The 12,218-nt window shown below is 43.7% G+C and overlaps 1 protein-coding gene across 1 annotated transcript in view; it reads right to left on the bottom strand.

Annotated features, from left to right (window-relative positions):
* Window positions 1-12,218, bottom strand: part of DOK6 (docking protein 6) — a 229,921-nt gene that overhangs the window by 91,420 nt on the left and 126,283 nt on the right. Inside the window, exon 4 of the mRNA XM_036245439.1 lies at window positions 8,650-8,769. Coding sequence (XP_036101332.1) covers window positions 8,650-8,769 — 120 coding nt within the window. The remainder of the gene's footprint in view (window positions 1-8,649; window positions 8,770-12,218) is intronic.

Here is a 12,218-nt window from a genome sequence, read left to right as displayed (position 1 = left end):
AAATTATACGTCCCCCAATCCCATCATAGTGGAAGGAACTTTCCCCACCTGCTCTGAATAATTTACTCTCTGCCCTTCGTCACGTGAACCATGCGGTGTGGCTCCAATTCGTTACGGTTCCCATAGGAAAGGCCCTTTCAATGTGGCATAGTTAGGTCTGGCTCCACAAAAACGACTTTTTAAAATGTTTACCTTTGTGAAATAATTTTATCAGGCAGGCGTTTTAAACATCTCTCTAAGCATGTCACTTTCTTATTTACGAACCTACATTTGGTTTTTACTGCCTAGTGTGGATTTTCAGGATTTCATGTGCATCAAAATGACCTAAAGGGCCTGTTTTTGTTGCTGTTGTTTTTTAACCCTCACCTGAGGATATTTCTCCACTTATCTTCAGATGGGAGCAAGGGAGGGGACTGATGTAAGAGAGACACATGCATTGGTTGCCTCCTGCACAAACCCCACCCGACCAGGGCCAGGGACCAAACCGCAAGTGAGGTACGTGCCCTTGACCAGAATTGAACCTGTGACCCTTTGGTCTGCAGGTCAATGCTGTAACCACTAAGCCAAACCGGCCAGAGCCAAAGGGCCTGTTTAAACACAGGTGGTTGGGCATCCTCCACCATCACCCAGGCTGGGGCCAGACTTACGTTTCTACTGGTTCCCAGGGGAGGCTGCTGCTGCTCTGGGGAACACACTTTGAGAACTGTCGTTTTGTGAAACTCATCTTAGAATGTTGCCAGGAAGTAGCAGCATTAACAACCACAAGGAGTGCTTTTGAAAAGTGATGCTATATTCCAGTAGAAGAAACCGGCACATCTTATTCCAAACTCTTCTCTTATCTCTGCTCAAATAAATTAATCTCATTTAATTGACTCACAACTACTTTGAAAGACATGCCAATGAGACAGAAGAAGGGAGAGAAGCATAGAGAGAAAGGAGGCGGATGAGAGGTACGCTTTACAATTCATCGAGAATTGTATATTCCAGCTATTTCTTTTCAGGTAATCAACAACAATAAAAACACCACTAAGGAGTACTAAGCAACACATTTCCATGTATCCAAAAAATTAGAAAAAGAACTAGTTATCTAAATAAAGACAATATTCTGCCAGGCTGGTGTGGCTCGGTGGTTGAGAGTTGACCCATGCACCAAGAGGTTGCCGGTTCGATTCCTGGTCAGGGCACATGCCCAGGCTGTGGGCCCGATCCCCAGTGGGGGGCATGCAGGAGGTGGCCAGTCGATGTTCTCTCTCATCGATGTTTCTGTCTCTCTCTCCCTCTTCCTTCCTCTCTCTCTCTAAAAATCAATAAAAAAATAATAATAAAAAAATAAAGATAATATTCTGAAACATGAATAAAAATTAAATAACATGAAGTCTCGTGAAGACTACTGAATGTGTGAAAAAGTAGACTTTTGAAGGGTTAAGTACAAAATACATTAGATTAAAATGTATTCACATATATGAACTACAAAATTCTAGAGTGGAAAAAAAAAATCCCAAACATATTTTTCATACTATTATATTTTGGTAAAACTTAGGTTCATATAATGGCTGACATAATGAGAAAATACAATTTTATTTTAAATGGCCTAAAACAATAACAAGGTAGAATATTTATTAAACTAATGCCCTACGAAGACTGTCACGGACTCTGCCGTTACATTTACAAGGACATGCGTACACCAGAGCCGGATGAAGAGTCCCAATGGAACAGACTGTGCCTCCAAAGACCTGCACACGGGTGACAGTCCCCACCCCAGCAACGGTCTCGAGGGAACTACCAAACACGGCGCGGTCAAATTGAATTGGACAAGGTCTGGCGAGAAAGGGCAGCGACATTCGGGAGAAATGGTCCAGGAAACGGAGCAGGGAGACCCCAGGCATGTGTGGGACACGGGCTGGGTCATCAGCCCCGAGAAGGACCGAACCTTCCGAGCTCGGCCACCGCGGTGTTAAAGGGAACAAGTTTCGGGCGGGAGCTGGTCCAAGCATAGCGGTGAGCTTGCCCGGCAGGTGGCGGTGAGTGGGGCATGTCCTTCCTGCCGCCCCGAGCAGAGGGTCAGAGATGGGCTTTCGGACACAAAGCAAAACCACCATCCAGTGAGTAGACGCTGACGGAAGAGAAAAGGTCAGTGAGCTCTTCAGCCCGTTTCTCGATATTGGAGTCACAGCTTACTACCAGCATTGGGTATAGCGATCACCAACCTGGTTTACGGCTCCTTTTATTTAGATCTCTTTTCATTTCCCTCCGTGATGCTGAGTTTTCAGTGTAGAGATACGGTTATACGTTTTGCCAGTTTTATCCGTATGTGATTTTTGATGATATAAATATTTTTTGTATTTCATTTTGCAAATGTTTATTGTTTATTACTAATGTGTGTGCGTATACATTTTGCATATAAACATACAAATGTTTGCATATTAACTTTTTATTCTGCAACATCCCTGAATTTCCTTAGTTGAAGCTGCTTTCTCATGAATTCCTTAGGGTATTTCAGGTAAACAAGGCTAGCTTATTATTATTATTATTTTACTAATTTTTATGATTTTTTCTTGTCGTATTTTACTACTTGAGTAGAATAAGTAGAATATTGAATAGAGGTGGTGAGAGAGGATGTCTTTGCTTATGTCCATTCATGTGAGGATAGCAGTCAGTATTTGACCTTCAGGAATGACATTTTTTGAAGGCTTTTCACTGTCGCTCATCAGTTTGAGAAAGTCCTCTTCTGTTCCTAGGTTCCTGAGAGCTGTTTTCATAAACGCATGTTGTATTTTAAAAATGGGGTGGCTAAAACCACAGAAATGTATGTCTCATGGTTCTGGATGCCAGACGTCTGAACTGAAGGTGTGGGTGGGCTGTGCCCCCGGAGGGCTGCCCCAGGAGGGAGGCTCCTTCCTGGTCTCTTCCAGCTTCTGTGTTTTCCAGCGTCCCGTGTCCTGTACGTGCCTCACTCCCGCACACGGCCCTGTTCGCTCCGTGTCTTCACATCACCTCTCCTCGCTGCGTGTCTATTTCTGTCTCCAAACGTCCCCTCTTAATAAGGACATAGTGAATGTCACATTAGATTAGGGCTCATTCTAACGACCGCCTGTAAACTTGGTTGTCTCTGTCAAGACCCTATTGTCAAGACCAGTAAGGTCACATTCTGAGGCAGTGAGGGTTAAGAATTTGATAGATCTTTCTGGGGAACACAATTCCACCCATGACAGTGTTATATGGTATTAAATTCACTCCACGGATCCCTTCACTTCAGAGACCACGCTACAATCGCAGTATTTCCTGGAACTCACGTGGGAAATACAGAGGATGTGGGTGGTATGTTGGCCGCTCAAACACAGGTGTACACAGGTTCTTTTCCCAAGCAAAAGTCGGTTTTGTTCAGTTATTCTAAGAAAAACAAAAAACCCAGAAAACTCTTTTATTACTGGTTACAAAGAATGTGTATAAGAGTGACTATGGTTCACCCTCGATCATTTTCGAAAACCTGGGGAGAAGGTCCTTAAAATAGAGAGAGGTCTATTGTTACTGTTTTGTCATTAGCTGGTTATTTTCCGGTTGAGTCAAGTCCTGCTAATATTTGCTTTAATTATTGATGAACCTTAAGAGCTTCTGGCTTGCCTGATTGAGAACGATCATTGGGAGGGATTCAAAGTAATCTTCATAAAGCACAAAGTGGGCTGCTCTGATTAGGATGGATCATACCAATGTGCTTTTCTTTGTATTTTAGCTCGTGTTTTATTATTCCTCAGCCGGTAGAGTGGGTCGTTTTTCTCTGGTCTTCATTTCCTCTCCATATCAGATCCTAGGAGCTAACCTGTGTGGGGCCTCACAGGTGGAGTGTACCTCTGTGCCCCTTGATTTTAGGCTTGGCTGTAGGATTCCCTTTGGCCATTGAAATGGCAGAGGACACGAGACTTGCAGAGACTTAAATTGTGTGGCAAGGTTGGGCTTACTCTCTCGCTGTATGTTTTTTTGTATGTGTGTGTGTGTGTTTTTTTTTTATCCTCACCCGAGGACATTTTTTCATTTTTTGTTCAGCTAGAGCAGGAGGAAGAGAGAGGAAGAGAGAGAGAGAGAAACATCGATGTGAAAGGGACACGTCGGGTGGCTGCCACCCACACGACCAACCAGGGCTGGGGACAAACTGCAACCGAGGTATGTGCCCTTAGCGGGAACCGAACCCGGGTCTCTCTGGACCTCAGGCCGACGCTCTAATCGCTGAGCCAAATCAGCCAGGGCTTGTGTGTGTTTTAACGTGCCTTGGTAGTTATTACGGTAAGGAGGACGGGACCCATGGACACCATCCGTAGGTGAAACCAGTCTCTGCAGCAGTCAAGCCTCAGTCAGCTGAGCCCTAGCCAACCACCTATGCACAAAGTACAAAACATGCTCCCAGGTCTGTGCTCCTGAGCTTTTGTGTGACCAGTGACACAGCACTATTTTAAAGAACTATGATATACCTTGTTTAAAGATTTGTCTCTCTCACTACTCTGGGACCTAGAGCGTATTATGCTAAGCAAAATAAACCAGTCCGAGAAAGACAGGTACCACATGATCTCATTTATATGTGGAATCTATTGAACAAAATAAACTGATGAACAAAATTGATCTAGAGACACGGAGGCAAGGAACAGACTGAGGGACCTCAGAGGGGAGGGGGAGGGAGACTGGAAGAGATTAACCACAGAACTTATATCACATATGCATAACCAGAGGACACAGACAATAGTCTCTTGAAGGTCTGGGTAGGGGGTGAGAGCAGGATGGAGGGGATCAATGGGGGGAAAAGGGGCACATCTGCAATACTCTCAACAATAAAGATATTTAAAAAAAGATGAGAGAGAATAAAAAAAAAGGTAATAATCACAGTTTGTGTAATTCTACATTTCTCCAAAGGAGTTACTGCATAATATAGCCTCAACAATGGTCAACGGGTGAATGAATGAGTGAATGACCACAAGAGTCTGAGTGAAATGTGCAGAGCACCATTGCTATGGCAACCCAGGTCCATCACTTAGCAACCACACTGGACTACAGCTTCAGTTCTGAAGAAAGGCTGTACCCATTCTTAAGCTGAGTGCAGGAATTCCTGCCAACTCTAGTCCAAGCATAAGCAGGGCCACCAGGTCCTGGACAAAACCCAACCCTCGGCTCTGACTCGACATTAGCCAGATGGTGAAGTCCGAGGTTACTCTTCCATTTTCTTCCAGATGGCGAACTCTTGCATCAATAACCAATCGGACATATGCTCTGAACCCAATTCTAACTACAATGGCAGGAATTCCCTACAAGTGACTGGCTCTTTGGTGATGATGCTACTTCCTCTATCAATATTTAATATGTAAGATTTGTTTTCTAGAATCTTTATTGTGTCTTGGGAACCCTTTATAAATAACTATGGTTGTGACACCATATATGATTATTTTCTAAGGCCACGGTGGGCTATCTTAAATCATCCTAGAAGATGTGAAGATTCTGGAAGTTGTAAGAATTTAAGGATTAAAATGTATACTTAATCTATATTTTCCTGTGGCAGTGTTTTCTGAAGTCTAAGAATAAGGCTGTGTGTGTGTGTGTGTATGTGTGTGTGTGTGTGAGAGAGAGAGAGAGAGAGAGAGAGAGAGAGAGCTAGAGAGCTTGTGTTTGCTGACTTTTTCTTATACTGGGTGAGATTCTGAGTCAATACAAAAGCAGCTGACAACATTAGATAACAATGATTATAGCAAAGAATTTAATCGATACCTACTTTTATCTCAGCAACACACATCAAAGCTTTAAAATTATTTGTACAAATGTCCATTCTTAGCTAGTCTCAGAGTAAATAAGATCAAGCTGTCTGAAGAGTCAGAAAAACATTGGAGGAAAAGTAGCAATGTTGAATGTCAAAAAAAATGCGGTGATGCCCAGAACTGTGGGATCAGTTGGTTGGGTGTAGTCCCAGGCACCAGGAGGTCTCTGATTGGATTCCCGGTCAGGGCACATGCCTGGGTTTCGGGCTCGATCCCCAGTAGAGAGCATGCAGGAGGCAGCCAACTGATGTTTCTCTCTTATTGATGTTTCTCTCTTATTGATGTTTCTCTCTCCCCCTCTCCCTTCCTCTCTCTCTAAAAATTAGTTAAAAATATTTTTAAAAATGCAGCAGTCAAGACTGAGCAGTGAGTCTCTCCTTGACGATACCCCAAGATCACCATGCGCCACAGCACTGTAATTCATGACATCAGTTCTGCACACGTGGGCACCTCATCGCTTCAGAGAAACGCTAAACAAAACCCAAGCACGTCTTTAATAAAGCAGTAAAACAGTATTTCTGATGAAGAGTAAATTTCATGATTTCATACTGAAAGCCTTAAGGGGAAAACATGGAATCTGTAATGATAAATATTTCATAAAGGACTGATTCCCATTTGTACGTATTAATGACTTCACACAAGTCTTAGGAAGTTAAGGACGTTGTTGATTTTAAGAGGTTGATGCTTGAAGAGGCTGGGAAGTGGCTGGAAGCTATGTCATTCCAGGTCTTCTCCCGAGCGTATTCAGGAATGAGTTTTTGATTTCTTGGTTTTTACTTCTGCTTAAAGACCCCTGTGCTTTTTTTTTGGTACATGCCCCTAGCGGGAACCGAACCCAGGACTCTCTGGTCCGCAGGCCGACGCTCCAACCGCTGAGCCAAACCGGCCAGGGCACCTGTGTTTTTTTTAAACCTTGAGCTAAGCAGGAGAGTTTGTCTTTGTTTCCCACGATCTCACTGCAGCATCGGGGCAGCTCATCCTCGCCCTGAAACTAGGAGGCTGAACGGGGAAGAAAATGACTCGTCTGTGAGGGGAGCCGACATTCACCCTGTGGCCCGAAGGGTCCTGGGCAGGCCGCTCTGCCTGGGCCCTTTAGAAACAGCTCTGGCCCGGAATTCCGGGCTTGGCCTTGCCCAAAAACTGACGTTAAAAATCTCCCTTTATATGCTAGGTAAATTACTTGGACATCATTACCAAGTTAGACATAAAAATCACCGCAGAACCAAGAAATACGTCCCCCACTTGGAGGGGAACTGTCGACAACCCCCAGATGGAAACGAACGCACAGGACTCACGATGAGCGAATGCAAACAGCCCTCCGCTGCCAGCCCAACGCAGCGGCTTTCTCCCCATTTCTGTCGTACTTGACACGTGTCACCAGAGCAGCTTCCCCCCTTTTTACTCAGCAGAGCAGCATACACCGAACAGCGTGGCTGTGAACCTTCTGCACGTAGCACCTCTTTCCAGAACAGACCAGAGAGCTGACGTCCCAGGCGAGTGGAGGGAAACCACCACCTAAAGGGAGCTGGGGAGGACCCCCGGGAATGCCCTGGGGACCCTCTGAAAACGACCAGCACAGGCAGTTTTGTGCCCGTATGTGTTTGTGACCAGTCGGTGGGGAAACCTTGCATTTCAGTTTAGCCACAAACAGAAAGTAATGTTTTTTAGTGGACTCCGAGACACTGATGGTTGTGAGAACATGATTAGTCATAACGGGCTCCTAACCATCAGGTATCACCCTGGTGCATGTCTCCTGGTTCTGTCTGGTTTATAAATCACACGTAATTCCCAAATGTCTCTCTAATAATTAGCGTCAAGCTTTACCCGTGTCTGCTGACCTTTTTGCACACTGGCCACCGGAAATGAGCAACACCGAAATATTTCTGTTTTCATACCGCCCGTGGTGATGGTAATTATTTTTTAAAGCTGGAGAACAAGGAGCTTATTACATCGCTCTGAGTTCATCGTTTCGAGGTGCTGGTCGAGAACCGGCAGAGTGAATTCTGGAGAAGTGTCCGCAATGCCCCTTAACTCATAGAACAGTGTAGGAAGTAAACTTAGGAAGCAGACTGTGTGTCACATAAACCTCAGTTTTGTTATATCCTGAGATATCATCCACAGTACTTTCCCACTTATAGTTGCTATGGGATGAACTGTGTCTTCCAACCCCTAACCCAAATTCATATATTGAAGCTCTAACCTTCCAGAGTGATAGTATTTGAAGACGGAGTCTTTGGGAATAAATGTAGATGAGGCCCTGAGGGCGGGGCCCATTAATTGGATTAGTGCCCTTATAAGGAGCACAGAGAGCTCATGTGGGATCACTGTAAGAAGGTGGTTGTCAGCAAGCCAAAAAAAGGTCCTTACCAGACACTTCACCAGTGGACTTCAGCCTTCAGACTGTGAGAAACCAATTCCTGTTGTTCAGGTCACTCAGTCTATGGTATTTTGTTATGGCTTTCTAAGCTAAGACATTGTATTAGCCAAATTCCCTGAAATCGATTGATTAATAACATGATAAGCCAAATGTGTTCATATAGACTCTGAAGTACAATGACCCCCCCAAAGAAAATGTAAGAATGTTGTCCATTCAAAGCCTGATCTACAGTGGATGAACTTACTAGCTATTAATTTAGAAGATGGCAGTGTCCCGGCAAGCAGTCAGGAGACCGAGGCTGCATCTTACGTGGTCTCTAGTTGCAACGCAATCCTGAGAAAGTCTCTGACAGAGCTCAGATTGATCAGCTTCCTCCCCTTGAAACATAACTGGTCTGAAACATTTCTGGGCTACTGTTCAGTTTCAAAGTCTCATGACGATCAGTGCACTTGACAAGGATGGGAGGCAACTCCCACTTACCGTTCTGTTCGCGCTGCACCCCCGCGGCCAGAAGGTCAGGTTCCCCAAGGCTGATGTCATTCAGCCTGGTCCCCAGGCACTCCGCGCAGAGGTGTTTACACCACTCCTCGGCCTCCAGCTCTGCAAGGACCACACACTGTCAGTCGGGTGAGGCTGCGTCCCGGACCAGTCCCAGGGAGTAAGGGACACTTCACAATCTACCCCAGGACAACAAACATGCTCCCGCTAAAGTTTAAACATGCTTTAAACTCCCCATAAAAGTTATCTGTGACAGGTCTTCTCGACCCTGTGGATTTAAATACCAACTGAAAAAAACAACAACAAAAACCATTATTTTCCATCGCTCGACATTCCATTTTAAGGCAATTTAAAATTATTTCAATGTACTTGGATTTATTTACCAATAATAACACAAAAGACACTTATTTAGTATCTGGTATATTTCAGGTTGATTTGATTTTTGAAGGGAAATTCCTTAGAAAATTTAATTAAAAGTAAAATGAAAATATATACATGAATAATTGAAAATGCCAGACTTGATTAAACCAGTGAATGTTTTTGTTCAATGCGAGAGATTTGTGTGGTGAAGGTCTGATTGCCAAGTCAATCTGAATTTCAGTGAATCAGAGATCAGCACAAGAAAGTGACAGTTGTTTTTTTTTGGAAACATCAGAAGAGGGATCTCTTAACTTCAAAAGTTCTGGGATAGGCTACTAAAAGTATTATTTCTCTTTAGTAAACGCCAATTATCTAGGATACTGATTAGGTAACTATTTTACTCCTATTCCTTCTCAACTTCTTTATATTCTCAAGTGATTTCTTTGCTTGAAACATTAGAATGTCGGACATCTACACCAAGTCCTGGAGTACCGAACACTTTCACAAACGTAAACACATCTGATTCTAACGTAAGCCTTGCGTAGGTGAGGTGGATAGGTTAGATCAGCCCCTGGGTTTCGCAGCATCGCATCATCATCGATCAGCACCAAGGCCACATTGGAACCCAGGTCATCTAAGCTCCTTTTAATATGCAGAGATCTGAAAAAGAGTAGGAGGTGAAGATTTTGGGCCAAGCTCCCAGAATCCCCTTCCGTGGAAATGAGTTAAGAACTCTCCAATGACCACTCCCCACGCCCCAGAGACATTTCTGACTTTTCCGTGGAGCGAAAATCCATACCAGAGCAGTTTGCTATCGATTTCCTTCCCATCTTTTCTTGCTCTTCATGGATGACATTCCAACCTTTGCCTTGGCATTTTAAACTCCCCATAAAAAGTTACCTGTGACAGGTCTTCTTGACCCTGTGGATCTAAATACCAACTGCTCTGCTCCACGGTCAACACCATGGAGCCTGGGGAATGTTTTCTGCCTGTTCTAGTCACGCTGTCTCAGCATCAAAAACAGGTCTGACCAATGAGATGTCAAGGCAAATTCGTCATTCATTTTAGTCTTTCTTTTTTTAATTAAACAAATGTACTGAATTTTAGAGAGGGGGAGAGAGAGACATTGATGTGTGAGAGAGTAGGTTCCTGCCATTCAGAGGTGGTCAGAGGTTCATTTCATTTTAACAGACATTTACACTGAACTATAAGCCAGGCACTGTGTCAGGAGGAGGTTGTTTGAAAATCACAGTCTTTTCTGTTCTCACTAATCTCCGAGCCTAGGTGGGTGGCAGGTGAGTTTGGTATGCGGTGCTCTGGAGGGCTTAGCCAGGTGAGAAGCGGGCAGTGATGGTCAAGGGACAGCTGCCAGGAAGGAATCTCCTCAGGGCCTGGGGGCAAGCAGGATGAAGGTAAGGGTGTGTGCCTGTGGGTGAGTGCATGAGTGTACGGGAGTGCGAGGGTATTTGCGAGTGTGTAACTGTGTTTGCATGAGTGTGTGTGTTAATGTTGGGGGTATTTGTGAGAGTGTGTGTGTGTGTGTGTGTGTGCGCGCGTGAGTGTTGGAGGAATCGGGCTGGACCGAGGAGGGTGGCCAGGGCAGTGTCGGGAAGGCATGTCCAGGGCAGTGAGAGCCACCTCCTGGGAACAACTGGGGATGGTCCTGAGTTCATGTAGCACAACCAGTCAGCACTCTGCCCATTCTTGGCATGATGTTGTCATATCTAGTTCAACCAGATCGGCCCCAAATCTTCTTCTCAAAACTATTAACCTCTGTAATCTGCATACCTGGTCTAACAACTTCGCTGCAGAGAAGTTGAATTTGGGTGTTATAGAAGATTGTCTTTGTATCTGTTTTTGATAGTTGTCTTTCAGATAATTAGAACTTTGCCTTTTGTTTGTTCTTGCTTAGGCAAACTCTATGTATTAAAGTCCTTTGATTTTTTTATTGTGTTAGTTTATTTTGTCCCATCGTTACTTAACGAGTGGTTTTTCTTCTATCTTTCATATTTTCTTGTTATTTTTCTTACAGAAATAAGATTAAATACAAATGTGGTAAGCTGAAGCCATTGCATTTTAACTATTATTTCCCCACAGACTAAGTGTCTTTTGTTTTACCTCTCAAACTTCTATCTTAGTCTACACACAGTGTGAGAATAATTCAACTTCTTTATGGAGGAATAAAGGCATAAAATGTTCTACCAAATTTGCTCTATTTTTCTCTTTGTGATAGAGGTGCTTTCTTCATTAGGAGGTTTTTGTGAACAGCTTGCAGCTCAAATTCTTAATTCAGGTAAATGACTTTTTCTCTAACCCATATAATGTTCTCATTATCTGCAGGATTAGTTAAATGAAGAAATTCAATAACTTCCAAAAGAAAAATGGAAAGATATTTGGAAAAAAATAAGACAAATGGAGGAGAGAGACCAAACTAAATGGGTGAATTATGAGAATAATGGGTTTATTCATTGTAGGGATAAGGATGATGAGAAACAGGGCAAAACAGAAATAGAGTCAAAAGTGAATCAATCGCTCCTCCCGAGCTTCCTTCCATCCCTTCTGCACAGAATTCTGGGGAGGGTATGGCCAGATCCCCTCTGATTCAAAGCAAGCTATTCAGAAAAAAATCTTCTCCAGAATTTTGAAAATATTTTTCTAGCATCTTCCACTTATTGTTGCCAATACGGAGTCACCTATTCATCCGTCATTTCTTTCTAAAAGTAGTCTGTTTTCTGTGGTGCTGTTTTATATGTAGTTTTTCATATCCATATATGTGTCTACATGTTGGCTTGATGTAACCCTGGAAGACAATGTCTTTTCTTCATTTCTAGGATATTTTTCATATCTCAATATTTTTTATTTTTTATCCTCACCTGAGGATATTTTTCCATTTTTTTTGTTCAGATAGAGTAGGAAGGAGAGGGGGGCAAGAGAGAGGGAGAGAGAGAGAGAGAGAGAGAGAGAAACACCGACGTGAAAGGGACACATCGAGTGGCTGCCACCCGCACGACCAACTAGCTTCGGGGACAAACTGCAACTGAGGTACGTGCCCTTAGCGGGAACTGAGCCTGTGTCTCTCTGGACCACAGGCCGATGCTCCAACCGCTGAGCCAAACCGGCCAGGGCTGTATCTCAATATTTTTATCTCTACATGTTTTGTGCTGCATTCTTAATACCTTCAGATTTACCTT

The sequence above is a fragment of the Molossus molossus genome, unplaced genomic scaffold (genome assembly GCF_014108415.1).
Source record: "Molossus molossus isolate mMolMol1 unplaced genomic scaffold, mMolMol1.p scaffold_m16_p_6, whole genome shotgun sequence".
Classification (NCBI taxonomy): Eukaryota; Metazoa; Chordata; class Mammalia; order Chiroptera; family Molossidae; genus Molossus; species Molossus molossus.
This window is presented reverse-complemented; position numbering and strand designations above follow the sequence as displayed.